Source organism: Nomascus leucogenys, chromosome 4 (assembly GCF_006542625.1).
Source record: "Nomascus leucogenys isolate Asia chromosome 4, Asia_NLE_v1, whole genome shotgun sequence".
In the NCBI taxonomy this organism is placed as follows: Eukaryota; Metazoa; Chordata; class Mammalia; order Primates; family Hylobatidae; genus Nomascus; species Nomascus leucogenys.
Genome location: NC_044384.1, coordinates 90460649 through 90488321, shown reverse-complemented (window position 1 = coordinate 90488321; position 27673 = coordinate 90460649). Strand labels below are relative to the sequence as shown.

The 27673-nt window shown below is 51.4% G+C and overlaps 1 protein-coding gene across 4 annotated transcripts in view; it reads left to right on the top strand.

Moving 5' to 3' along the window:
* Positions 1-27673, top strand: part of SHANK2 (SH3 and multiple ankyrin repeat domains 2) — a 683630-nt gene that overhangs the window by 88485 nt on the left and 567472 nt on the right. For all 4 annotated transcript variants that reach the window (XM_030811436.1, XM_030811433.1, XM_030811432.1 and 1 more), the window contains exon 3: positions 14807-15025. In XM_030811436.1, the coding sequence (XP_030667296.1) occupies positions 14819-15025 (207 nt within the window). In that variant the 5' untranslated portion in view covers positions 14807-14818. The remainder of the gene's footprint in view (positions 1-14806; positions 15026-27673) is intronic.

Below are 27673 nucleotides of genomic sequence, written 5' to 3'. Positions count from 1 at the left end.
TTTTATAAATTACCCAGCCTATAGTATCTTGTTATAGCAACAAAAGGTGGAATAAGACAGTGGCATTTAAGCTGTTTCCAGTTCATTGGTTAATTCACCAAGTGTCCATTGAGATCATGTGATGCTCCAGAACAAAAAGCAGAAAATGCTACAGGGGTGTCTCATTCAGTGTAAGGAGAGGCTGTTGCAATGGCTTAGGGAGCCTCTACACTATCCACCAGATTTGAGGATACTGCCCTGCCTGTGGACAGACTATGAAGGCATTTCCTCCTGTATCTAAGAAAATGCCAATGAAAAATAGTCAACTCTGTAAAATATTTAAAGAGGTTTATTCTGAGCCAAATATGAGTGACCAAGGCCCATTTTATAGCCCCAGAGGTCTGAGAACATGTGCCCAAGGTAGCTGGGTTACAGCTTGATTTTATACATTTTAGGGGGTAGAAGTTACAGGCAGACATCAATGAGTACATGTAAGGTGTACATCGGTTCAATCCAAAAAGGTGGGACAATACAAAGTGGAGTTAGGGGAGGGTTTCTAGGTCATAGGGAGATTCAGAGATTTTCTGATTGGCAATTGGTTGAAAGAGTTGTTATTATGTAAAGACCTGGAATCAATAGAAAGGAATGTCTGAGTTAAGATAAGGGGTTGTGGAGACCAAGGTTCTTATTATGTGGAAGAAGCTGCCAGGTAGCAGACTCAGGGAGAATAGAGGGTAAATGTCTTTAACAGACCTAAAAAGATGCCAACCTCTTAGTTAATCTCTCCTGGATCAGGAAGAGACCTAGAAAGGGAAGGGGATTCTCTACAGAGTGTAAATTTTCCCCACAAGAGACAGCTTTGCAGGGCCGTTTCAAAATATGTCAAAGAAATGTATTTTGGTAAAAAAAAATACGTTGTTTTCTTTCAGGACCTGCTGTCTATCATGTGATGCTATACTAGAGTCAGGTTGGAATTTGTTATCTTATTGCTACAAAGAGTCCATTTTGTCTGTCTTGAGATCTCTTGTTTTAATGTTAATGCTGGTCAATGGTGCCTGAATTCCAAAGGGGGGCAGATATAATGAGGCATGTTCGATCCCCACTTCCCATCATGTCTTGAACTAGTTTTTCAGTTTTACTTTGGAATGCCCTTGGCCAAGAGCAGCTGGGGGATCCATTCAATTGGTGGTGGACTTAGAATTTTATTTCTGCTTAACAAAAGTTAACTTCTTAAAGAAGGCTGTCTGCAAACTTAAGTTTTCAGTTTTGAAGCAACTGGTTTCTATTGGAAGCCATCTTCTTTAGAGACAGACATGTCTCAGGAGGCTCAGCAGCCCAGGGATGAAGGCTGCCAACATGGACTGTCACTTAAGGTGTCAATTCTGGAGCTGAAATAACACAGCAGGGATTTTCCTGGTTTCTGCAGGGCTCTGGGGACAAAATGGCATACGTTGGAGTGGCCTCCTCAACTTTTTCGCCATCAACTCTGTTATGTTTTACACATGATTTTGTAGAAGGTGGGTGTCTTGGGCAGCTCAGGCTATAACAGAATAGATAGGATGACTTAGCAGAAATGTATTTTCTCACCTTTCTGGAGGCTGGACATCTGAGATCAAGGAGCTGGCTGATTCAGCTCCCAGTGAGGGACTGCTTCCTGGCTTGCAGAGAGTTACCTTCTGACTGTGTCCTCACATGGTTGGTTGCAGGGAGATGGGAATGAATGACCACACGTGAACACGCATGCTGGCTCTCCGATGTTTCTTCCTTTCCTTATAGGGACGCTAGTCCTATGGGATCAGGACCCCACCCTTGTAATCTCATAACCTGAATTGCCTCTTAAACCTCCAAATACCATCACATTGGGGGTTAGGGCCTTAGCATATGAATTTTAGAGGGAGACAGTTCAGTTCGTAACAGTGAGAATTTGAGGACTGCTTTAAGAGGGGATGGCAGAGTCCCCAGGAGCCTCCGGAACAGTCCCACTTTGCATTCCCTTCCCCATCCTGGGACTGCATTTTCACTGTGGGCCTTGGCATTGCTTATTTTCCTGGTACCTTTGGGATGTGTTCTCCCATGCCAACTAGCCCTTCAGGTGTCTCCTGCGATGGACTGTACCCATTTGCATCTGGAATTGTTTCTTTTTTGCCCTGTAGGAATTCTTCCCAGATTTTCCGCAGCGCTCTGTCCTGTGTTGTAAAGGTCCCTTTCAGGTGTCTTCTTTTTTTTTTTTTTTTTTTTTTCCTGTCACCCAGGCTGGAGTGCAATGGCACGATCTAGGCTCACTGCAACTTTCGCCTCCTGGGTTCATGCGATTCTCCTGCCTCAGCCTCCCAAGTAGCCAGGACTACAGGTGTGCACCACCATGCCCAGCTAATTTTTTTGTATTTTCAGTAGAGACAGGGTTTTGCCATGTTGGCCAGGCTGGTCTCGAACTCCTGACCTCAAGCGATCCACCCACCTCAGCCTCCCAAAGTGTTGGGATTACAGGCATGAGCCACCATGCCTGGCCTGAGGTGTCTTCTTGCTGTTGTGTCTGATGGAAGTCTTAACTTTTACATTGTCTAATTTTTCCCTTCATGCCTTGTACCCGACGCCTTGTAGAAAGAAACACTTTTTTTCTCTCCTTGTTTTATTCAGCAAATAACAATTGAACATATTTGTGGCTGGCTAATTAATGGCCCCCAAAGATATCCAGGTCCTACTCTCTGGTACCTCTGAATATGTGACTTGATACGGCAGAAGGAGCTTTGCAGATGTGATGAAGTTAAGGATCTCGAGATGGGAGGAATTATCTTGGGTTATCCAGCTGGGCCCTGAATGTCATCACAAGGGTCATTATTTTTAAGAGGGAGATGTGGCTGCAGAAGAGGAGATGGTGATGTGAAGATGGAAGCCGAGATCGGAGTGACCTACTTTGAAATTGGAGGAAGGGGTCATGAGTGGCAGAGTACAGGTCACCACCAACATCCGAGAAAGGCAAGGAAGTGGATTGTTCCCCAGAATCTTGAGGAGCCAGCTCTGAGAACACCTTGGCTTTAGCCCAGTGAAACTCATTTAGGACTTCTGACCGCAGTGTGATGAGAGTACACTGCCACACAGTTCTGTTGCTCTAACCCACCAAGTCTGTGTTACCTTCTTACACAGCAACAAAGCAGCATTTACTGAGCAGCCAGAATCCCTTGTCTAAGGGACCTTATGTGAAGGCATTGCCTCTTACTTTTTCTTCTAGAGGTTTGTTGTGTGGCTTTTCACATGACAGTAGTCAGTGCATCTGGAATGGATTTGTGTGTCTGGTGTGGCATGGGGCTCTGTTTCTCATCTTTTCCATATGAGTACCTGCTAGTGTCAGCCTCATAGGTTTTTTAATTCTTCCCTTTCCCCCGACACATATGGGAGTCTGATATTTACAAGCCCAGACTAAGGTTCTGTGCTTTTTAAATCCATCTATTTGTCTTTGTCTAATACCATACTGTTTTCATACTATAACTTTTTCTGGTAAGCCTCGGCATCTGGTAGAATGAGTCTCCTCTTAGTCTCCAGAGTTATCTTGGTTTTATCTGGCTCCCTGTCTTCTTTGAGCTTTAAGAACAGAGTGTTAAGTTCTACGAACAGTCCTATCAGGGTTTTATTAGAAGTTACATCAAGTTTATATTTTGTGGAGAATTTTCATCTTGAAGATATTAAAGCCTAATGTCCATGATCATTGTATAGCTCTTCATTTATTTGGATCTACCTTCATTTCTTTCTTTATTTCAAAAAGATAATGCTATATAGTATTACTTTTCTCCATAAAGATCTCACACATATTGTGTTAGGTTTTTTTTTAGTTGACTTTGGTTATTGTTGGTGGTATTATAGTGTTTTTTGAATGTTTTTCAATTGTTTATTGCTAATGTAACAATTCAGTTAACTTTTGTATATTCTTATCTGGTATTTTGCTGGACTTTTTTTTTTTTTTTTTTTACTAGTTTTATAGTTACACATTATTTAATTTGTCCCTAGATTTTCTTGGATTTCCTATTCACAGAAGCATACTATCTGAAAATAATGATTTCCCTGCTTTTAGTCCGTAAACAATGCATTCAGTTATCTGTTTGCTTACTTTTTTTTGATGTTTGCTACAGGATTTGAGTAGATTCTCCGTTCGAGTTTGGGAAATTCTCTTCTTTTCCCAGTTTTCCAAGAGTTTGATCACGACTGGGGATGGTTTGTGTCCCCCCAGGCTGTCTGTGGCTGGGGGCCTGTGTCCAAGGCTGGACACAGGGCCTTGTTGAACCCACGCTTTCGAGCTGCACACAGGGGCAGTGTCCCAGGAGGGGCTTGTTGACCTGTTGTCTTGATTGGTTACCTTCTCTGCAGGTTGTCTCCCAGGAAGCCTTTTCCCTTGGGCAAATCGCTCCCTTCCTGGTCACGGTAAATGGTTTCTGCAGAACTGTGAGATGGGTAAGCCAGCGTATCACAAACAGGCTAAGAGTGGGTTCATGCTGGCTGGCCAGAACCCCTTGAATTCTGCTCTAAGAAAACTGAAATGGAAACCTGTCATAAATGAAGACTTCTTTATAAATCATGTGCTCTTTACAGCAGCCTGGACAGAAACCCACTGAGGCCCAATTAGAAAGCCAGACAGACTGTTCTCTCTGGCTTTTCTAGCAGAAGCTGAGAGACCGTTGGAGGCCGTGTTGAGTCTGGCCAAAGAAAGACGGTGTGGACCACATTAGTGGTGTGGTTACTGGTGCCACCGAGACATGAATGCTGAGGCATGGAAGAGAAATAGACTTACCTAATGAATGTACCATCTCACCAGTCCTTCTCAAGACCTGGACCCCCCAATATCTTAATAGAACACACCAGTGAGGCATTGCAATTCATCTAAGGGAGTGCTCTTAAGTGACGTATCATTTTAATTCAGGCATCTGATTTATTAGTAGCTTGTTTTCTGATTTGGGGATATTGGTTTTGGCATTAAGAGGAAGGTGTGGAGTGGCCATTATATCCCTAGAGCCCCTTTCTTTTAGATAGAGAACCATTGCAGAGTTCCTGCTGTCAGTGTCTTTCAGGCGATAATGCTTGGCAGGGTGCTGGCCTCAGTGGGCCATGCATTGTAGGTATGTGATTGGCTTTTGCTTCTAAGATCTTGAGTCTAGCAAGGAAGGGCCCATGGGCAATTCAGACCATAGCTTCTCTTCCTGTTGTGGGAGATTATGAGCCCCAGGGGAAAAGAATGTCTGGGGCAAGTGCACTTGGGAAATGCTGCCTTTACCCCTTTCTCTGAGACACTGCCGTATAAAGCCTTCTTAAAAATTCAGCAGCAAAGTGACCTGTGTCTTTTTGTTCTATCCAGTTATGTTTCACAAATGTATGTGTCCAGAGGAGGGTTGGAGGGTGTATGTGTAATGGAATTAGTTCTTAGAGCTGAAGTCAGGAGGCGCAGCTTAGGAAGGAATTAGATGTGGAATTAGGCGTGGACTCCAGGGCCTCCGAGGTGAGAGGAAGGGCAGCTTGTGTACCATAGGCAGCTGGTTCTCACCTAGGGTAGAGTGAGCCTGAAAGGGAAGGATTTGGCTGAACGGGGAGAGAAACTCGGGGCAGGAGACGGTGACACTAGTGGAGGGCGGAAACTCAGAGGCAGGATCCTATTTCCTGAATTCATCCAGAGATGCCAGCAGGGCTGGTAACAGAGTGTTTGTTTGATGGTGATTAGGGAAATCCCAGGAAACCTGGATAGATGGAGGTTCTTTTCAGAAATCTGTTTGTTCCATGTATCTGTTTCACAAGCCTATCAGGAGGGTCTTGGGGACTGGAGGAGTCAGCTCAGGCTCCCATCACAGAGCACTACAGACCCGGCGGCCTAAACGACAGACATTGATGGTCTCACAGTCCTGGAAGCTGTTTGTCTGAGATCAAGGTGTGGCAGGGCTGGGTCCTCCTGAGGTCTGGCTCCCTGGTGTGCATGTGGCTGCCTTCTTGCTGTGTATTCCCGTGATCATCCCTCTGTGCACATGCACCCCCGGGTGCCCCTTGTGTGTCCAGAGTTCCTCTTCTGATAAAAGGACACCAGCCTTGCATTAGGGCCCACCTGTAAGACCTTGTGGAACCTTAACTACCTTTTTAAAGGCCCTGTCTCCAATACTGTCACTTTCCCAGGCCCCAAGGATTCGGACTTCCATATACGGATTTGAGCAGGGGACACAGTTCAGCTCATAGTGGGTCTAATGCCATGCTGGTGGCTGGGGGCTATGTGGCAGAAGGCACAGCCTTGACATGGGGTTGCCATGTGGTTTCATGTGGCCACAGCCATGGTCACTCTTCTTGGGGCGGGTGGGACAGGCCACCTCTCTGGGGGGCTTTGAGGGGTAGTGGGGCAGGGTGGGTTTGGGGGACAGCTTCTAGGTAAGACTGCTGGAAGAATTGGTGCTAGACTGAATCCCAGCATTGATGTGGTCGGACCCCCAGACCTCCTCGCCAGGTTCTGCTTCAGTTACTGGGGGCTGGTGGCTGGTGGCTTCCCCATGTTGAGGGTGTGGCTGGGGGCAGGGGAGGGGCAGGTCAATCCCTCCTCTGGGAGCGTGGGTTGGGGTAGGTCCACCCCTCTGGGAGCGTGGGCTGGGGTGGGTTCATTCCTCCAGTATTTGGGGCAGTGTGTCAGAAGGTCTGCTTTTGCAGAAACTTACAGAGCAGTCCACCCCCTTGGCCAGGGCCCCCATGTGTTGTGTTCTAGCTCCTTCTCAGCTGATGTGTTTTGCAGGTGTGGGAAGGAGAACAGTGGGTTAAATGAACAGAAGGAAGCCGGCATGCCTTTCTCTCCTCTGCCAGGCCAGCCTCCCCTTCCCTCATACCTGGCCAACTCTGGACTGGCTGGCGGCCCAGCCTTCCCCGAAGCCCACCCCCTCGCACTTGCTCTCAGCCCTTTGTTTATGTCAGCTCTTAGAACGGCAATTTTCTAACATCGTGATGGAACCTGGATTCCTTGAATATTCTATTCCAGTTCCACAGGTTCCCATGGAGTGCTGTCAGTCCTGCAGCCGTTTGACCCCGCTTAAATGTCTGTAAACGGCACCAGGGTAGCTTCGGGGTTCTCACTGCCTTGAGGATGAGCACATTTTACACACAGGAATGCACAAAATAAATGAAATGTTTAGTCACAAAATCTCAGTTTCCATGTGTTTCACATACAGGGTGTCTCTCAGAGATTCCGTATCAATAAAAACCTTCTTTTCTTTTGGTGAAAAAGTATCTTAGAGTTCAGCTGAGGAAACTCTTGCACTTTTTTTGTTGTTGTTGTCGTTGTTTATTTTTTGAGACAGAGTCTCACTCTGTTGCCCAGTCTGGAGTGCAGTGGTATGATCTCGGCTCACTACAAACTCCACCTCCCAGCTTCAAACGATTCTCCTGCCTCAGCCTCCTGAGTAGCTGGGATTACAGGCCGCCCACCACCACACCCGGCTAATTTTTGTATTTTTAGTAGAGATGGGGTTTTACCATGTTGACCAGGCTGGTCTCAAACTCCCGACTGACCTCAGGTGATCCACCCACCTTGGCCTCTCAAAGTGCGGGGATTACAGGCATGAGCCACTGTGCCCAGCTGAACTCTTGGCACTTTTAAAGGTGTTTACGAAGGTTTTGCAACTCTAACCTTGACAAAGTCAGCTCTGGCCGTGAGGTTTTTTGTTTGTTTTTATTATGTATCTTCTCTCCCAGGTCAGCTTTCATATTTTCACAGTGGCTGAAATAATTAGTGGAAAAGTCTGTCTACCTTTTCATCAGAGGTATTGGAGGACAAATGAGCCAGCTGAGGATTTTAGGTTTTCTTGGAGCAAGTTAGCAGCAAAATGCTAAGTCTTTGTTGAACTTGCTTTGACTGTGATGATTTTCTTTTCTCCTCATTAGTAGCTACCCTAGGAGGGCCAAGGAGAGAAACACACACTAAGAGTCATTGAAGTTCATGGACCTGGGGTTTTATAGCCTCTCCCCCCGACCCGCCGGAGAGATTAGTTACACAGAAAACGGTTGCCCGGGGTGGTGAGTAACCTTCCCCTCCTCTGACCTGGCACTGGCTTTTCCTGGGGAAGCCAGGATTTCAGATTGTGTCTTCGGCTTTGCTTTCATTCTCTCTGCAGAGCCTCCCGGCGTGCTGGTCCTCACGGGGTTAGAGAACTCAGCCCAGCCCTCCTGGCGCTCCCATGGCATTGCCAGATAAAACGCAGCGCACCCAGTTCTGCCAGAATTCCAGATGAACAGCAGAGAGTTTTTTAGTGTAAGCATGTCCCGTGCAATTATTTGGGACAGGCAGTAAAGTGTCTTTGTTGTTTGTCTGAAATGCAGATGGGACTTGCGCCGTCTGCCTTGCCCGGTGGCTCTCCCCGGGAGTTAATAATTAAATGTTTTCCCAGGCAGTGATCAGGTGTCTGCTGTTCCCAGGGAGCTGCTAATCAGGTTACTCAAGCCCCTTACCAAGGTCAAGACCCTCCCGGTCAGATCTCTGGCCGTGAGCTCCCAGGATGGTTCTGGAAAGAGCCTGGGTGGTGTGGCCCAGCCTTCTCCTCCTCTCTGCTCACCTGCTTCTGCATGAAATCCCGGTTCCTCTTCGGACCCAGCATCAGGGCCCTTCTGCACCATGGTTTGGGAGCAGATACCCCTGTTTGTGACCGTCACCCCCAGAGCCGGTACCAAGGGGACACAGGGGCCCTAGGGGGTGAAGATGTCTGCTGGCAGCAGCGGGGGCTGTGGCTCCAGGAGCCCCTCCTTGCCGTCCTTCCTGCTGTGGGCCGTTGGTTTTGTTCCTAGACTCAGGTCCAGCTGTAGATGTGTACTATGTGGCCTGCAAAGTAATCCGTTAAAAACAGTGAATTTCCGGCCAGGCGCGGTGGCTCATGCCTGTAATTCTAGCACTTTGGGAGGTGGAGGCAGGTGGGTCACTTGAGGTCAGGAATTTGAGACCAGCCTGGCCAACATGGTGAAAACCCGTCTCTACTAAAAATACAAAAAATTAGCCAGGCATGGTGGCAGGTATCTGTAATCCCAGCTAATTGAGAGGCTGAGGTGGGAGAATGGCTTGAACCTGGGAGGCGGAGGTTGCAGTGAGCCGAGATTGCACCACTGCACTCTGGCCTGGGCAACAGAGTGAGACTCCATCTCAATAAAAAACAGTTAATTTCCAACGTTTGTAAATTTCACATTTTTGTGTCAAATCTGACATATCTAAAAGATATCTGTGGCCTGGCAACACCAGACCTGCGTTCCTACCTACCAGCTGTGGCCAGAGTGGGAATGCTGCTGCCTGGCTGATTTGGGGACCACATTCTGCCAGCATCACCCCCTTCGTTGTCCCCCTGACTGCTCTTGTGGGCGTCTACGATCGGGATCCCTGGCCTCCCACCCAGCGTGTGTTCACTGGGTGCCCACTGTCCACTGAGGGGGGGGCTTCCTATACATGCACCCCTGGAAGCAGCTTGGAGCCTGGACCGTCTCTTGCCTGGTCGTGCCAGTCAGACGTTATCTGACCTGAGCAGGGATAGAACCAGTGTGGGCCATGTCTGCTCTGTGCCAGGGCTCTGAGCTCCGGGCTCCCCCGGCCCCCCATTTTTCAGATGTTGACGCTGAGGCTGGCCCCGCTACCACACTAGGCTTCTTTCTGCATTAATGGGTGACGTGAGCTCTGAGTAGCTTTGGCTCCACTTAAGAAAGGCTCCTTCCCTTCACCCTCATGCTTGCACTGCTTTCCAACCCATCAGGGCCCAGGAAAGTGAGGACAAAGAATAAAAATGGGTAGAATGGGGTGGCATTGCAGCCACAGGTGGAGGTTGATATCTGATGAGGAGCGGCTGCTGTCAGGTTTCTGGGCAGCAAAGCTGAGGGCGAGGCCGGAGTGCCTGCTGAGGATGTGGTTCCAGCACACCCGCTACGTGGCAGGCTCTTCCCACGCCGGAAGAGCGCTGGGAGTCAACAGCGGGTATCAGCTTTCTCCTAATTGGACATAGAGTGTTGGTTCCTGGTGAACTGCCTGTGGCCTCCCCGGGAGGTTCCTGAACACTCACAGGGCCCCCCACTTATAAAACACTAGCACAGGGTCCACAATTCTGCTGCCGGGGTCCAGAGTTGATGGGGCAGGTGGGCTGAGTGCAGGATGAGCCTCAGTGTACCTGGATGGTGAGGGGCGGTGGCTCCCAGCGTGCAGAGGGCATAGTGAGGTGGGGCTCGGTGAATCACGTCACCCTTGCCCCGTCGAGAGGGCCGCATGGCTCGGTGCCCACATGGCTGCCAGGTGGGTGGAGTGGGTTCAGGAGGCAGTAGCTTGTGATTTTTCTAGAGATGACGGAAATCCAGATGTTCTGTGAAAACTGCTAGTTCAGGATTCTTATAAAGCCCACTCCCATTTTAGGGACTCAAGGGTAAGAAACAGGCGCCCCCTTTTCTTGGCTCGTGCCGTCATCTGTGCCTTGTGAAGTGTCTAAACACAGGGTGAGAAGTTCCTGCCCCCACCCACTCCACGCAGCCAAGAGTCCCCAGGAGACCCATGCAGGGATTGTGTTAGGTGGTTGGACACAGGGTGCTCCGAAAACTGTGGACCATGGCACGGCGCCTTTCTTACAAAGAAAGAATGTGCACTGGACATGAAGCCACACGCACCCTAGGGGGATCCCTCACGTATAATTGGTGCACAGTAAATAAATATCCCTCTCCCTCTCCTTCTCCCTCCCCCTCCCTCTCCCTCCCCCTCCCCCTCCCTCCCCCTCCCTCTCCCTCTCCCTCCCCCTCCCTCTCCCTCCCCCTCCGTCTCCCTCTCCCTCCCCCTCCGTCTCCCTCTCCCTCCCTCTCCCTCTCCCTCTCCCTCCCTCTCCCTCCCCTCCCTCTCCCTCTCCCTCCTTCTCCCTCTCCCTCTCCCTCCTTCTCCCTCTTCCTCCTTCTCCCTCTTCCTCCCTCTCCCTCTCCCTCTCCCTCCCTCTCCCTCTCCCTCCCTCTCTCTCTCCCTCTCCCTCTCTCTCTCCCTCTCCCTCTCTCTCTCCCTCTCCCTCTCCCTCTCTCTCTCCCTCTCCCTCTCTCTCTCCCTCTCCCTCTCTCTCTCCCTCTCCCTCTCTCTCTGTCCCTCTCCCTCTCCCTCTCTCTCTCCCTCTCCCTCTCTCTCTTTCTCTCCCTATCCCTCCTCTCTCCCTCTCCCTCCTCTCTCCCTCTCCCTATCCCTCCTCTCTCCCTCTCCCTCCCTCTCTCTCCCTCTCCCTCCCTCTCTCTCCCTCTCCCTCTCTCTCCCTCTCTCCCCTCCCTCCCTCTCTCCCCCCTCCCTCCTCCCTCTCTCTCTCCCTCTCCCTCCCTCTCCCTCCCTCTCCCTCCCTCTCTCCCTATCCCTCCCTCTCCCTCTCCCTCTCCCTCTCTCCCTCTCCCTCCCTCTCCCTCCCTCTCTCTCCCTCTCTCCCTATCCCTCCCTCTCCCTCTCCCTCTCCCTCCCTCCCTCTCCCTCTCCCTATCCCCATCCCTCCCTCTCCCTCCCTCTCCCTCCCTCTCTCCCCCTCCCCCTTCCCTCCCTCCTTTCCTCTCTCCCCCTCCCTTCCTCTCTCCCCCTCCCCCTCCCTTCCTCTCTCCCCCTCCCCTCCCTTCCTCTCTCCCCCTCCCCTCCCTTCCTCTCTCTTCATCCTTTCCTCTCCTTCTCTCCCTCCCTCTCCCTTCCTCTCTCCCCCTCCCCCTCCCTTCCTCTCTCTTCATCCTTTCCTCTCCTTCTCTCCCTCCCTCTCCTTCCCTCTCCCTCTCCCTCTCTCTCCTTCCCTCTCCCTCTCTTCCTCTCCTCCCTCTCTTCCTCTCCTCCCTCTCTTCCTCTCCCTCCCCGTCTCTTCCTCTCCCTCCCTCCCTCCCTCACTTCCTCTCCCTCCTTCCATTCCCCCTCCCTCCCTTCCTGCCCCTCCCTGCCCCGTCCCTACCCCCTCCCTCCCCCTCCCTCCCCCTCCCTCCCCTTCCCTCCCCTTCCCCCCTCCCTCCCCTTCCCTCCTTCCCTTCCTCTCCCTCCCCCGCCTCTCCCTCCCTTCCTGCCTCTCCCTCCCTTCCTTCCTCTCCCTCCCTCCCTTCTCTCTCTCTCCCCTCCTCTCCCTCCCTCCCTCCTTTCCTCCCTCCCTTCTTTCCTCCCTCCCTTTCTTCCTTCCTCCCTTTCTTCCTTCCTTCCTTTCTTCCTTCGTCCCTTTCTTCCTTCCTTCTTTCCTTCTTTCCCTCCCTCCCTCCCTCCCTCCCTCCCTCCCTCCCTCCTTCCCTCCCTCCGTCCCTCCCTCCTTCCCTCCCTCCCTCCTTCCGTCCCTCCCTCTTCTCCTTCCCTCCCTTCTTTCCTCCCTCTCACCTACGCACACAGCCATCCATCCATTCATCCATCCATCTGTCTACCTCCTTCCCTCCCCTCCTCCCTTCCTTCCTCCCTCTCGCCTACCCACACAGTCAGCCATCTATCCATCCATCCACTCATTTATCCACCTCCCTCCCCTCCTTCCTTTCTTCTAATCCCTCCCCCTGCAGAGGAGAAATTTCTTTTCCTACTTACCCTCCTCTCTACGTGGGGCCCTGAAATTGAGCTGACATAAGACAGAGTCGCAAGAGAAAAACGGTTTGTGAACACATAGAGCACCCGTCAGTGAAGAGTGTCCAAAAAAGTGGCTACAGCTTGGGCTGGGATGGTGCCTCAGCACAGGAACAGTACATTTGTAGAGAAGCGACAAGACAAAGGGAAAGGACTGTGAGTTCCTGGAGGGCAAATTATGGGGCGGGCAATCTTTAGGAAAGAAACAGCAGCTGAAGGCTAGTCTGTTGGTGAAGTCAGCTCTGTAGGTTCCTCCAGGGTGGGGCTGAGAAGAGTCTCAAGCTGTCTCCAGTGATGAACTTCTGTCCTTCCTGGTGTGGTGGGGGTGGGTACGCCTTCTGAATTTACGTCTTGCTTTGAGGCACACCGGCGGTGGGGGAAGGCAGCGAGCTGTTCTCCCACCTGTTTCTCCTCCGTCGTCTTCGGCTCAAGACAGTCCTTATGCCCAGGCAGCATCTTTTGGGGTGGCCTCTTCTGCCCCCTGCACTCCTGCCCTCCTTCCTTGCTCCTTGTGAATGATTTCTAACAAAGAGAATAATACGGCAAACATCTGTGTCCTCAACTGTGTCAAGTTTGACCTTGTGCTGTAGTTGCTGGAACTGCTTTCAGGAAGTTCATGGCTCCGAGCAGCGTAGCCAGTGCGGCCCACCCTGTCTTCCTCCGAGAGGGAACTGCTCTCCTGCACTGGGCATGTGCCTTTCCAGTTGACTGCTTCTGTGCCATTACGCACGGTGAAAATGCCCATGTACCATCTGTAGGACTGTGTGGCGTCTTTCTAGCCTTTATCTGGAAATGATAGTATGTGGTTTGAATCCTTCCGCGAATTGCCTTCCTTTTGCACAATGTTATGTTTTGGGGATCATCCGCCTGTAGCTTGGGTTCATTCATTGTCACAGCTGTGGAGTTCATGGGAATGAAGAGACCACAACTTGATCAAGGGGCCCTAAACAATCAGGGTGACCATGCATTTCCACGCGCTGCTTTGGCAGGGAACAATCTTATATGCCTTTCCATATGCACGCAGCCTCGCCCTTCCCCACAGAACGCACCCAGAAGTGGAATTGCTGGTTCAGCATGGCCACTCTTCCACCAGTCCCCGCCATCCCTGTGTCAAGCCAACTTTTATCCAACCCTTTCCGCACCCTGCCCTGCAGAGGTGAGGGATGGCATAGATGCAGTCACCAAATAGTGGATGGCTGTTTGCAGAGTTCGGTCCGTGTTGTTCTTGAAGGCCTTGGTCTGGCCGGGCACGGTGGCTCACACCTGTAATCCCAGCACTTTGGGAGGCGAAGGCGGGTGGATCAGCTGAGGTCGGGAGTTGGAGACCAGCCTGACCAACGTGGAGAAACCGTGTCTCTACTAAAGATACAAAATTGGCTGGGTGTAGTGGCACATGCCTGTAATCCCAGCTATGTGGGAGGCTGAGGCAGGAGAATTGTTTGAACCCAGAAGGCGGAGGTTGCGGTGAGCCGAGATCATGCCATTGCACTCCAGCCTGGGCGACAAGAGTGAAACTCCATCTCAAAAAAAAAAAAAAAAAAGCCTTGGTCTAAGGTGGCCATTGGCAACCTGGCCTGACTCTTTGTGGGGTAATTTTTATTGCACTTGACCTTAAGGAAGCTGCACTCTCAGCTGCTCCTGCCTCTTGGGGACCCCCGAGTCTGATGGCTGCAGTCTGCTCATGACTCTGGGTTTCACTGCAGTCCTGGTCCAGGAGATTCTCTCATCTGTGAGCCTGGCCCTGGCCTTTTGTTCTGTTTTTACACGGTACCTATCATTGCTCTGTGTTTGGAGCAGAGGGGTTTGTTATAGCATGAACTTGATGCCATTCTGACCTAAAGCCCGTGTTTCTTCCTCTCCTGCAGCTCTGTCCTCCAAGGAAAACAAAAGGCAGCGTTTTTTCTTACCTTGGGCAGCTCAGACAGCCCCAGTGGCCCTCTGCGTCGTCTTTGTAAGCTGTGGTCATCCCCATGGCTAGCTCAGGCTCCTTTTGAGTGCTGGGGTTTCATGGTGCTGGTACCAGAGTTTGCAGGGTTTTCCTGAGTCCTGGCTGCCGCCTCTGGCTCAAGCTCCGGGGAGGAGCAGGTGGTGCCGACTTGTGTCCGCCCTCTGGGATCTGTACGTGTGCACACCAGGGGCCCTCAGCTGGTGGTCACACCGGCAAACACGGACTGTGAAACCGAGCCCACGTGTGTTCCAGTGCCAGTGTCCATCGTGCCCCTGGGTTTTCTTTCATTTTCACATTTCCTGTTCTTTATCTTCCTTCTCCCCACCTTGAAGACACAGGCAGCCATGCCGCGCAGCCCAACATCCAGTGAGGACGAGATGGCCCAGAGCTTCTCTGACTACTCCGTGGGGTCGGAGTCAGACAGCTCCAAAGAAGAGACCATCTACGACACGATCCGGGCCACTGCGGAGAAGCCGGGAGGTGCCAGGACGGAGGAGAGCCAGGGCAACACACTGGTGATCCGGGTGGTCATCCATGACCTGCAGCAGACGGTGAGCCCCGTGGTCTGCCCTTTGGTTCACATCTGGACAATGTCACCTGTGGCTTGAACGCCAGAGGGCTGCTCTGGTCCTCCCTGGACCCACGGTCCTGACTGTTCTGGGCACACCGTGCTCCTTCCTTGCTCCATACTTCTGCCCCCGTCCCCCCAGGCTCCCTGCCGTGCCCGCCTCCCCTCCCTGCTGCCGCTGGCCTCACATCATGCTGTTGCTGTCACTGTCCCCACCTCCATCCACAAACATTCACTGAGCACCTACTATGTGCCAGACCTGAAGCAAGAGTCCCAGAGATGGAGACGAGTGTTTCACGGCCTCACAGAGAAAACCCGGGTGGCAGGTGCATCCACAACTGGCTTCTAGCACCAAGTGCAGGAGGCTCTCAGGCCTGGCCCTGCCTTTTCCTGGTGCCGGACTCCGCCCTGCCAGAGGCCCAGCATCCCATGCTCCCCCACTTCCAGGGGGTACAGCTCGGAGCACTCCTTCCCGCGTGGCTGCTGTCTGCCTCCTCCTGTCCCTCCAGCCCTGGGCCTAGTGTCATTCCTGTGCCGCCTAGAGCCCTCAGGCTGCCCTGGCCCACGCTGGCTGTGCCCTGGATGTCTGTCCTTATGCCTGGGGGTCCCTGTTGTTGGATTTGCCTCCCTCGAGGAGATTGGCCCCTGGGAACTGGGGCTGTCTGTAAAGGGGACCTTCGTGTGCAGAGGAAGGGGTGGGGCTTCATCTTTTGCCTGAATCCACCAGAGCAAGCCGGGGGGCCAGTCGCCCAGCCATGTTCCCTCTTGCTCACGGTGGGGACTGTGCCACATGTGGTCTCAAATCGGAGGTGTGGGACAGAGCTGGAAGTGTGGAGCAGACATAATGGTTGCAGACAGGTGCCTGGTAGGGTTGGCCTGTGAGCATTTCACACACCGTCTGTCCACCTGGGGAATACAGGTGGGGGTGGCAGTAGTAGAGGCAGTTGGTATGAAGTCCATTTGCTGTGAGTAGACATGGTAGACATCCAAGAGTTAGGGCTCAGAGGGGCATCTGGGTGAGGCTCCTCACAGTCTCCATCTGTGCTTTCTAGAAGGATCTCCCGGGGCCTCAGTGGGCCGGGAGGACCCTTCTCATTTTAGCTTTGGGTTAAAGGAATGGGGAGAGGTGGGCTGGTGGTGTAGGCTGCTTCAGGTGCTTGAGGATGCGAGCCCAGTGCTCTGCATCCACCCCGACCTCTGAGTATAGTCTCCCGGCCCCAGCCATGATGGGGAAGGGAGGCCCAAGTGCTGGAGATCGGGGAAGCATCGTGCTGCCTACTGGCTGAGTGTTGCTGGTGCCTCACTTGGTGCCCATCCAGGGTCCCAGCTCCTGGTGCTGTGGAGGAACTAAGAGATGCCCTGGGGTTAGCACCTCTCAGGGCCTGGTCCCCAGCGAGGGCTAAATGTGTGTCTCCTCTTCCCCCAGTGCCAGCAGCTTGTGGTCCAGCAGGGACCCTCTGCTCAGCCCACCCCCAGCCCTGCTCCCTCTGAGAGAGACGCTAACTGGGCTGAGGGGGACTAACGTGCTGACACATGCCTTCTGGGATGAGCTCAGCCAAGTGGCTTCACTGTCTAGGACAAACTTGTCCAACCCAAGGCCCGTGGGCCACATGCAGCCCAGGATGGCTTTGAATGCGGCTCAACACAAATGCATAAACTCTCTTAAGACATTCTGAGGGGTTTTTTTGCAACTTTTTTTTTTCTTTTTAGCTCATGATCTCTCTTTAGTGTTAGTGTATTTTATGTGTAGCGCAAGACAGTTCTTCTTCCAATGTGGCCCAGGGAAGCCAAAATATTACACACCCGTGGGGGGGAAGCTCAGGGTGGCCTGATGCCCCAGAGCTAATCTGGCCATGCCACGGGCCCCAGGGGCTTCCCTGGTAGTACAAAAGCTGTTCAGGAGGATAGGCGTGGTCTTTTGGAGTTCCTTCTTCTATATTATTTAATGCCTCTTATAAAAGCTATAAATGATTGTTATGAAAAGCTCAAGTAATGCAGGAAAGCACAAATGCCAGACTTAGCAATGGTGGTCACATCAACACTTGGCAGACCCCCATTCCGACATGCCCCTCTGCAGGATTACAGGCAATGGGTGGATGTGCATATGGATAGAAATACCTTGGTAAGTGTGGGCTCAAACCATACACACTCTTAAGAAATAAGCATCATCAATGTTATTTTATTTGAATATAAGAGGAGAAAAACATAGTGAAGGAAATGCTTGTTTTATTTTATTTTATTTTTTGTCACAAGAGACTTTTTCCAGCTATATCTGTGAAGGTAAAAGAAGTGATTATGAAACACTGGAAGGCTGGAATTTGTTTTTGTTTTTTATTACAGTTTTTTTCCCCTTCTCACTGTCCCCTCTTCCTATATTATTTAGGAGTAAATTAAGCTCATTGCTATAATAAAAGGCCTCCAAATGTCAGGCACTTAACACTTAGATGCTTTATTTTTTTCTCTCTTCTCAGTCCACCTGGGTTGGTAAGGACAGGAGGGAAGTTCTGATCCATACAGACATTCAGGGACCCAGGCTCTTTCCATCTGATAGTGGGACCATTCCCTGGAGCTCTGGAATCCTCCACGGGGTCCTCTGTATCTGCCCAGAAGATGAGGGAGGAAGAGACAGAACTTATAAAGTGCGTCACCTTCCCTGGTTTCATGAGGAGGTTGCACCTGACTGCAGAGTAGGCTGGGAAATGCAGTGGAGGTCTGAGCCCAGGAAGAAAAGGTCATCAGTTTGGTGAATGAGTAGCTAGTTATGTGTGCATGGGTGCACTCACGCATGCACACACATTCCCTCCCCCACCTCCTGAGCCTTGTTGGGTGTGGACAGTGACTTGTCACATGCTGTCACTGTCCCTCCCGCTTACTGTCCACTGTGCCTGCAGGGCGCAGAGCCACTTTGTCTTGGGGGCATCACTGCCATCTCTTGTCTTCGCAATGGCCTTTTCTTTTGGCAGATTGTTTTCTGGTTGTTGTTTTGCCTTTAATTGGAGGGAATTCATTGTTCAGTGGGGTTTTTTTAGCAAGAGTTCCTGAGAGCAGTGCTGTCTCAGCAAATGGATGGTCGATGCTCGTTATCCATGGTACTTGTGTTCTAAAAAGTTGCCACAGAGGCTGAATGAGTGACGCCTCAGCCATTGCTCCCAGAGGAAGTGCAGTGTTCGATTACTACAAGCCCCTGGTCACATGTTTGACCATAGGTCAATACGGAATCTTACTTTATGTGTGTTGCTGTTTAAAGATACCATATTTAATATGTAATGTTGATTCGTTAACATGGAACTCACAGCCAACAGCACTCTCAGGCAGGCCTCAGTGAAGCTTCTGTGGCAGGTTTTCTCTGTGAAGCTCATCACAACCTTCTTGCCTTAGGAACAAGTAGACAGCACTTCAGCCCTTTGCTGGGACCCCTCTTAAACGGCAAAATCACCAACAAAAAGCACAAACAACGTGAGAATCATGACATTCCATGGGCTGCAGTCAGACGCTTGTTTGCAAGATGAGAGCTGAGACAAGAAGTCGGACCAAGACCTTGTTCACCCTCCTGTGGGAACCCGCATGTCGGGCAACTGAAACCTTTGGCTGTTTTGTGCGAAAAACATTGATTATGGGGTTACAAATAAATTGTAGCAAGTAGGTACACCGCCAATACAAAATTCATGAATAGTGAGGATTGGCTGTGTTTTGAAAATGTCAGCTTGTTCCCTCCAGCTTGAAAACTCTTTTCTTCTGTGGGTTTTTTGTTTGTTTGTTTGTTTGTTTTGAGATGGACTCTCACCCTGTCACCCAGGCTGGTGTGCAGTGGCATGATTTCTGCTCACTGCAACCTCCACCTCCCAAGTTCTAGCGATTCTTCTACCGCAGCCTCCCAAGTTGCTGGGATTACAGGCGCCTGCTGCCATGCCTGGCTAATTTTTTGTATTTTTAGTAGAGACGGAGTTTTACCATGTTGCCCAGCCTGGTCTTGAACTCCTGACTTCCGGTGAACCACCTGCCTCGGCCTCCCAAAGTGCTGGGATTACAGGCCTGAGCCACTGTGCCCAACCTGCTGTGTATTTTTGAGTCACAATTTACCATCTGTGGGGATGTTGTTGGATTGTCTTCTTGCCCTGAACATTGCTTTGAATACATTTGAGGCTAATAGATTTTATTTTTTCCATCTCATAGGTGACTTATTTTTTGGACTGGATTCCTAAAGAAGTGGCTTCTGTTGCTACACCAGGAAGTGTTTGGTGTTGGGCATTCTTGGTTTTTCCTAGAAAAACTTTCTCTCTGCAGATTCTGTTTAAGGACATTTTCATTTTAAGGATGTTTTCCTGTATTTTGTTACTTTTTCTGTGTTATCAGTTGGATCCTTTATTTCAGGGATAGTAATAATTCCTATATTGGATTTTCCTTGTTCATATCTGTTATCTTTTTCTCTAATTGCTTTAATTGCTTGGCATTTTTCTGCTTGTTTGCCGTTTTTTTTTTTTGTTGTTGTTGTTTTTTTTATTGACAGAGAGTCTTGCTCTGTTGCCCAGGCTGGAGTGCAGTGGTACAGTCTCGGCTCACTGCAACCTCTGCCTCCCGGGTTCAAGTGATTCTCCTCCCTCAGCCTCCTGAGTAGCTGGGATTACAGGCATGCGCCACCACGCCTGGCTAATTTTTGTATTTTTAGTAGAGACAGTGTTTTGCCATGTTGGCCAGGCTGGTCTCCAACTCCTGACCTCAGGGGATCTGCCCATCTCGGCCTCCCAAAGTGCTGGGATTACATAGGCGTGAGCCACTGCGCCCGGCCTGCTACGATTTTCTTGAGCCTTTAATTGTTGTGTTCTCAGTTGGACCCGTTCTAATTTTTGTGATGTCTAATTTACTGTAGTCATGCTCCTTTGAGTTTTTGTTTGTTTCCATAGCCCTGCACTCTCTCTTTTTGAAAATACTCTCTTGAGTTGTTTGGTAGGTTTTCTGTCTTATTTTTGTCCTCCCTGGCATCAGGCATTCTTGGGGGCTTTTCTTCTTTTAATTGTGGGGAGTTTTCATGCAGCTCGTAGACTGTCGGAGGTTTGCGTGCCGCCTTTCTTGCTGTGGTTCATTTTGTGTCTGTGTGGGGTCCCTGTGGCTTCCCTGACGTTTCTCCCCGTCTCGTCCTGGTTGGCTGTCAGCAGCTTGGGCTTTCTGTTGGTTCGCGTAGTGAGTTCCCTTTGGCTCCATCGTGAAGTTAGATTTGGCCGTCTGTTTGCCTTTGCAGATGAGCAGGCCCAGGGCTGGGAGAGTGGAGTCCACGTGCAGGGCCTGGAATCCCTGTCTCTCCTGAGACGTTGTATTAGCCCATTCTCATGCTGGTAATAACGACGCTGCTAACTACCCGAGACTGAGTAATTTATAATGAAAAACAGGTTTAATGGACTCACAGTTCCATGTGGCTGGGGAGGCCTCACAATGATGGTGGAAGTTGGAGGAGGAGCAAAGTCACATCTTCTTGGTGTTTGTTTGAGAAGGAGTCTCACTCTCTTGCCCAGGCTGGAGTGCAATGGCACGATCTCAGCTCACAGCAGTCTCTGTCTCTCACCTCCCAGATTCAAGCAATTCTCCTGCCTCAGCCTCCTGAGTAGCTGGGATTACAGGCACCCACCATGACACCCGGATAATTTTTTTTTTTTGTATTTTTAGTAGAGAGGAGGGTTTCACCGTGTTGGCCAGGCTGGTCTCGAACTCCTAACCTCAGGTGATCTGCCCACCTCGGCCTCCCAAAGTGCTGTCAGCCTTGAGGTAGACGGCACTGTGAGCATCTTTGTTGAAGGATAACACACCTGTCCACAGGGCATGTGTCCCATACACTCAAACGGAATGCAGCGTGTAACCTGCAGGCAGAGGAAGGCATAGGACACCAGCCAGCCCAGGGAGCCCCACTGCTCCCTCCTAGTCATGAGGAGGGTTTATGCTTAATCCCAGTTTACATATGGGAACAGGGGGGTCAGACTTCAGAGCCAGTGAGGGGCAGAGCCACTGTCCTGGGGGCATCCAGCCTTGGGCCTTGAAACCTGCTGGATGGAAGCTCTGGGATGCTGGCATTGGGTATGCCACCAACTGCTTGGTACTGGGCTGATTTGCACCTGCAAATCGAATTCCCGGCAGGAAGGCGGCCAGGAGGCAGTGCTGCGCGGGAAGCAGCCCCGGCCCCAGTTGTCCTGGCATGAGTCAGAATCACGTCCCCCTCACCATTCACTCTACACTTTTGGGTGAGGGTCAGGTCTGAGCCTTGGGGCTCCACCTGTCAGGACACAAACACCACTTGTGAGCCATTGCGTCCAGCCCGGGGAGCACCCACAAGGGTCCATTACTGTTTTTGTTCTCCTGGGTCCACCCTCCTGCTGGTGCTATCCACACTCGGAGGCTGTCATCAGCCACGTAGAAGGGAGGCCGCAGTCATCTCGGCCAGCTAGGTGCTCCATCAGCACTGGGGCAAGGGTGTCGGGAGATCAGGGGCCTTGTACACCTGGCCGGGCCCTGCCTCCCTGCCTGTTTGACGCTTTCCTTGGCAGGGTAATCTTTCCCTTGCAGGGCAGGGGCTGTTTCCCCAGCAGGTGTTCTGCCCACTTTGCTAGAGGCACTGGAGACCTGTTGGAGTGACGGATGGAGCCACAGCTCTGCTCCAGCCCAGATTTAACCTACAGCACCTCCTCGTGAAAGTCAGGGCCTCCTCAGGGTTTAGTCTCTACTCGTGGGAGCCTGGTTGTTTCTGGAACCTTCTGAAGACCACTTTTCTTCACTCTGTTCAAGACAAACAAAGCCCCTGGAGGCTGAAACCAGAAATCCCCCGGGAGTGAGCTCTCAGCAACAAAGCAGATACTGTTCCCGTGTGAGAAATCCCGTGTGGGGCTGAGTCCTCTGTGTAGCCAAGGACACGAGACAGTTCCTGGAACCCTGCCCGGAGGAGCCAGCCAGGAGCTGCCGAGTGAGTCTGCACCGAGGCCCCAGTGCCCACCAGCTGGGAGTTGGTGCTGGAGAAGCACCTGGGCGGCCCCTCTTCTCCCCCGATGCCGCCCCTCCTCCCCTGCTGTCCTGGCCTACTGCTGCTGGCTGAGTGAGTGCTGTTTCTGAGTCTCACCCTCCAGTGGGACTGAAGCTTTAAGTCATTGAGTGAGAGCCTCTAGCAGTGCTCACGACCCTTCAGGCACAACCAGAGCCCTCACTTGAATAGTCTTGTGTGGGTGGGCTTCCCGGGCCACGCAGGGAGTGGTGGGGTGGGCTCTGGGCACAGGGAGGGCAGCATCTCTGCATCCTCTCAAATGCACAGTGGTGGAGTGCTGGCGCCGGACATTCAGCGTGGCCTTTAAAACAAGTGGCATGTGCCAAAATCAATACAAACTATGGTGAGCTCTGTTATTTCTGGGGGAGCGTGAATGAGGAAGAGGGAAGAAAACTGGCCCCGTGGCCCGAAGTGGTTTCTCTTTTAATCCACAGTGAATGCCACGTTGCAAGGAGAGCAGAGAAGAAAATAGAACATGGCTGTGGCGGCCTTTCTCAGGCTCTCCTGGGGTGTGTACGTCAGCCCCGTGTCCGCCTCTCCCTGAGGACTGGCACCGAGTAGCTCAGCTGAAGCTGTCACTCTGAGGGCCTATCCTTGTGACCTGGCCCACCTCCCGGCAGACGCTTCGGGAAAATGAGTGTCTTGTTCTGTGCTTGAGTCAGTGCTTCCATTTATAAAGCACATGCATCTTCCAGTGGGGTACTTCATTTAGGAAAAAGCATTTGCACTGCCATCCTGACCCCCTCAAAGACCATGCATTGTCACTCACCTGTCCTCCCTCTCTCCCCGCCTGTACAGTCACTCAGAATCCCCACTACCTTTGCCATGCTGGGAGGGCCCTGCCCTCTCATTCCCGCTGTGCTGCTTCACCCTGTGGCACGCACCTGCTGACGGGGATGTCCTCTCTGTCTGCTGCTTTCAAATGGACTCTCAGATTTTTCTTTTTCTTTTTCTTTTTTTTTGAAATAGGGTCTTGCTGTGTCACTCAGGCTGGAGTTCAGTGGTGCAATCACGACTCACTGCACCCTTGGCTCAAGGGATCCTCCTGCCTCAGCTTCCCAGGTGCACGTCACCACACTGGGATTTTTTTTCCTTTTTAGTAGAGACAGAGTCTCACTATATTGTCCAGAGAGGTTTCCAACTTCTGGGCTCAAGTGATCCTCCCACCTCAGCCTCCCAAAGTGCTGGGATTACAGGCGTGAGCCCCCGCACCCGGCTGGATATGCTTGATTCCAAAGTGGCCTTGGCCCGCCTGCTTATTATTGTGGGTTAAAATAGAACCCCAAGAGCAAGCAGGTTTCACCTCCTCCGCCTTCAGGATTTAATCCCCTCTTTTTGGTCACAGGCACGTAATGACTGCATTTGCATTTTGTATTTGAGGATTCCTCTACTTTTGAATGTTGGGAGGACTCTACCTGTCCTGGCAACGTCTGAGCCTGTCTTCCCCTCCTGTACCTGGGGCTGGCTCCTCATCCTCAGAGACCATGAGGCGCCTGCCCATTGTGAGAGGGGGCTCTGGATGGCCGGTGCAGGGGTGGTTTGTTACTGTTAGAAGCTGCATTTGGGTGCTTTGCTGTGTGTGTGCTCCCCCCCGTCCCCTGTCCCACCATTGTGACAGGGGGTGTGGTTCGTTACTGTTAGAAGCTGCATTCGGGTGCTTTGCTTTGTGAGTGCGCCTGCCCATTGTGAGAGAGGGCTCTGGACAGCTGGTGCAGGGGTGGTTTGTTACCCATAGAAGCTGCGTTTCGATGCTTCGCTTTGTGTGTGTCTGACTCCTTGTTCCTGGCCCCTGCGAGGTGAGAGCTGGGTGTCTTCTTCTAGGAGTTGATGGAGTCCATGGCCTGGGTGGTCATGATCCTGAATGGCAGCCTCTTAATTCCACTTCAAGAAAGTTTGTCCTTGACTCCCTTGGGTGGATTTTTCCAGACAGAAAGCCGGTTCTGGTCAGATTTACCTTCTGCTGCATTCTCTTCAACACCTGGGCCTGCTGGGGAGTGGGTGGCGGGAGGGCTCCTCGGCCAGGCCTAGCTCCCTGCAGCCAGCACCCTGGAGGTGATAGAATTTCCATTCACACAGCATCCACAGTCATATCTCCCACCGTAGCCTCCCTTGGGGGTGGGGCCGGGCCTTATTTCCCCCCGACACCTTCTCAGTTGAAAGCCCAGATGCCCCTCAACTCAAGTTGTGCAAAACCAATGCTGTGACCCTGATCTTCCCTAGGAACCTCCAGACCTGGCCCCACTGTTATTTGCTCTCTTAGATAGCAGTTACCTTTTTTTTTTTTTCAAAAGGACTTTAAGGATTTTAATCCTTTTTTTAAAAAGGACTAAAAAACTTTATTTTTTTCAAAAAGTTTTCTTGAGTTATAATTTATAAATTATAAGATTTACTTACTTTAAGAATACAATTCAGGGCTGGGCATGGTGGCTCACACCCGTAATTCCAGCACTGTGGGAGGCTGAGGTGGGTGGATCACCTGAGGTCAGGAGTTTGAGACCAGCCTGGCCAACATGGTGAAATCCCGTCTCTACTAAAAATACAAAAAATTAGCTGGGCATGGTAGTACATGCCTGTAATCCTAGCTACTCAGGAGGCTGAGGCAGGAGAACCCCTTGAACCTGGGAGGTGGAGGTTGCAGTGAGTGGAGATCGTGCCCCTGCGCTCCAGCCTGGGCAACAAGAGCGAAACTCCATCTCAAAAAAACAAACAGAAGAATACCATTTGATGATTCCTAGTGGAGTTGCTGAGTTGTGCACCTGTCACCACCATCCAGGTGTGGGAGGTTTCCATCCCCCCCACCAAAGCTCCCTTGTGCTGGGTTGCAGTGGATCCCCACTCCCACTTCCAGCCCCTGATGACCAGCAAGCCACTTTCTGTCTGTGTGGATTTGCTTATTCCAGACACTTCATAGACACGGAGTCAAGCAACATGTGGCCTTCTGTGCCTGGCTTCTTTGACTCAGCATAATCGGCTTTTTTGGGTATAAATTGAATAGGTACAAGTGCAGTTTTATTACATGGGAATGTTGCATAGAGGGTAAAGTGTGGGCTTTTCGTGTGACCATCACCTGAATGATGTACTTCGTACCTGTTAAGTAATTTCTCACCCCTCACCCCCTTCCCACCCTCTGAGTCTCCTGTGTCCATCATTCTGTGCTCTGCATTCCTGCACACACATTATTTAGCTTCCACTTATAAGTGAGAACATTCAGGATTTGAGTTTTGGTTTCTGAGTCCTTTCATGTAAGATAATGGTCTCCAGTTCCATCCCTGTTGCTGCAAACGACATGATCTCCTTTTTTATGGCTGAGTAGTATTCCGTCGTACATATGCACCACGTTTTCTTGATCCAGTCTTGGTGGACACTGAGGCTGAAGCATGACGGCTTTGAGGTCCATCCCCAGGGTGGCGTTTAGCAGAGCCTTGTTGAGCCTTGTTCTGATTCCTGCCATCTTGCATGGAGGGACCACATCTTGTGAGTCCGTTCCCACTTGATGGTCAGCTGGGTTCTTTCCACTTTTTGGCCGTGGGGACCATCTTTGATTCAGCCGTTGCAACCAGAATGTAGGCCTCCTCCTGAGCTTCCATCTCTACAGGTCCTACAGCCAGTCCCTCCCTAAGTCTGGTCACTATACCTTCTAGACCCCTGCAAGCCTGTGTTGTTCCCTCAGTCTTCATCACCACCCCACCCTTCCTGTCGTCTTCCTCTTGGGGAACCAGGACAGCTTCAGACCAGACTGTCAGAAGTTCTCCAGGCAAGGCCTTGGGTGGTTGTGTACATGTGAACACCGTGGCCACCGCTGAGCCCAGCCCTCCTGTGACTTCTTCCCGGTCTGAGGATAAAAATCAGGTCCTCCCTGGCTGGGCACAGTGGCTCACGCCTGTAATCCCAGCACTTTGGGAGGCTGAGGCAGGTGGATCGCCTGAGGTCAGGAGTTCGAGACCAGCCTGGCCAACATGGTGAAACCCCATCTTTACTAAAAATACAAACATTACCTGGGTGTGGTGGCCAGTACCTGTAATCTCAGCTACTCAGGAGGCTGAGGCACGAGAATTGCTTGAACCTGGGAGGTGGAGGTTGCAGTGAGCTGAGATTGTGCCACTGCACTCCAGCCTGGGTGACAAAAGCGAGACTCCATCTCAAAAAAAAAAAAAAAAGAAAAAAAATCATGTCCTCCCTAGTCTGGGCACACACCTATTGGAAGTGTGCAAGTCAGTGGATTTTTTTTCCTGAGGATTCCGTGGCTCTATGGCTTCTTTCTTCGCAGGGAGATTTCACGGCTAAGTGCCTGGGGGGCGGCTGGGCAGCAATTCCTCTCCATGAGGACAGCTAGTGCAGGCTCTGGTCATCCTTGTACCCCATCAGCCAGCACAACCGAGTGAATGCTGGGTATCTGGCTATGGAGTGAGTGAATTCATTTAAACTCTTGCCTCTGTGGGGTGAGGCACCAATGGCTTCACTAAGCCTGAGATGACGGGAGAGGGTCTTTGCTTGGAATCTTCTGGGGTGACAGCCAGCCTGAGGTATGCATGAACTTGGTGCATTGACTCAGCAGAGAAGGCTGAGGGCTGCAGGAGCAGTGTGAGGCAGCAGAGGTGGGCAGTGGGCGTCCAGGTGTAGGGTCATGACAAGGAGGCCATGGTTGTGTTTGATGGGCAGAAGTTTGGTACAGAGCATGTGACATCGTTTATATTTGAAAAGGGTAATCTTGGCCTCTGTGGTGAGAGGAGAAGGATAAGAAGAGATGGAGGCCCCAGAGAAATGGTGCTGGAGGCTGGGACCCTGGGAAGGGCAGGGAAAGCTGGAGACCCACAGACACTTCCCTATGACAAAGCTGGTGGGGCTGTCCTGGAGAGAGGATTTAAGATGTGAGGCCTGCATCTTTGCAGTTTCTCAGCTCATGCCTGTAATCCCAGCACTTTGAGAGGCCGAGGTGGACGGATCATTTGAGGTCGGGAGTTCGTGACCAGCCTGGCCAACATGGTGAAACTCCATCTCTACTAAAGATACAAAAATTAGCCAGGAGTGGTGGTGCGCGCCTATAATCCCAGCTACTCAGGAGGCTGAGGCAGGAGAATTGCTTGAACCTGGGAGGCAGAGGTTGCAGTGAGCCGAGATCCTGCCACTGTACTCTAGCCTGGGCGACAGAGCAAGACTCCGTCTCAAAAAAAAAAAAAAATTGAGATGTAATATACATGCCGTATAATTCACCCATTGGAATTTTGCAAGTCATTGGATTTTAGGAAATTCACGGATGAGTGAGCCCATCACCACTGTGAATCTTGGGAAGCTTCCATCCCCCCAAGAGGAAACCCCACCCCTGCTGGCAGTCACTTCCCCTTCCCCCCGCTCCCCTCCCCAGATGCCTGCTCTGGCCATCGCCAGTGATGGAGTGGCACCGTGCGTGGACTGAGAGGGAATCTTTCTCAGTTCTTTGCCTCTCCTGCTGGAGATGAGCCCCTCCACTGCCACCTGTGCTGCGTCCAGTGCCCACCCCGGGCCTCCTGCCACGGAGGGGCTTTCTGCACTGTCAAGTCACCCAGTCCACTGAGAAAGGTAAAAGGTCTCTTATCAACGAATGTAGCCGGGAGCAGTGGTGCATACTTGTAATCC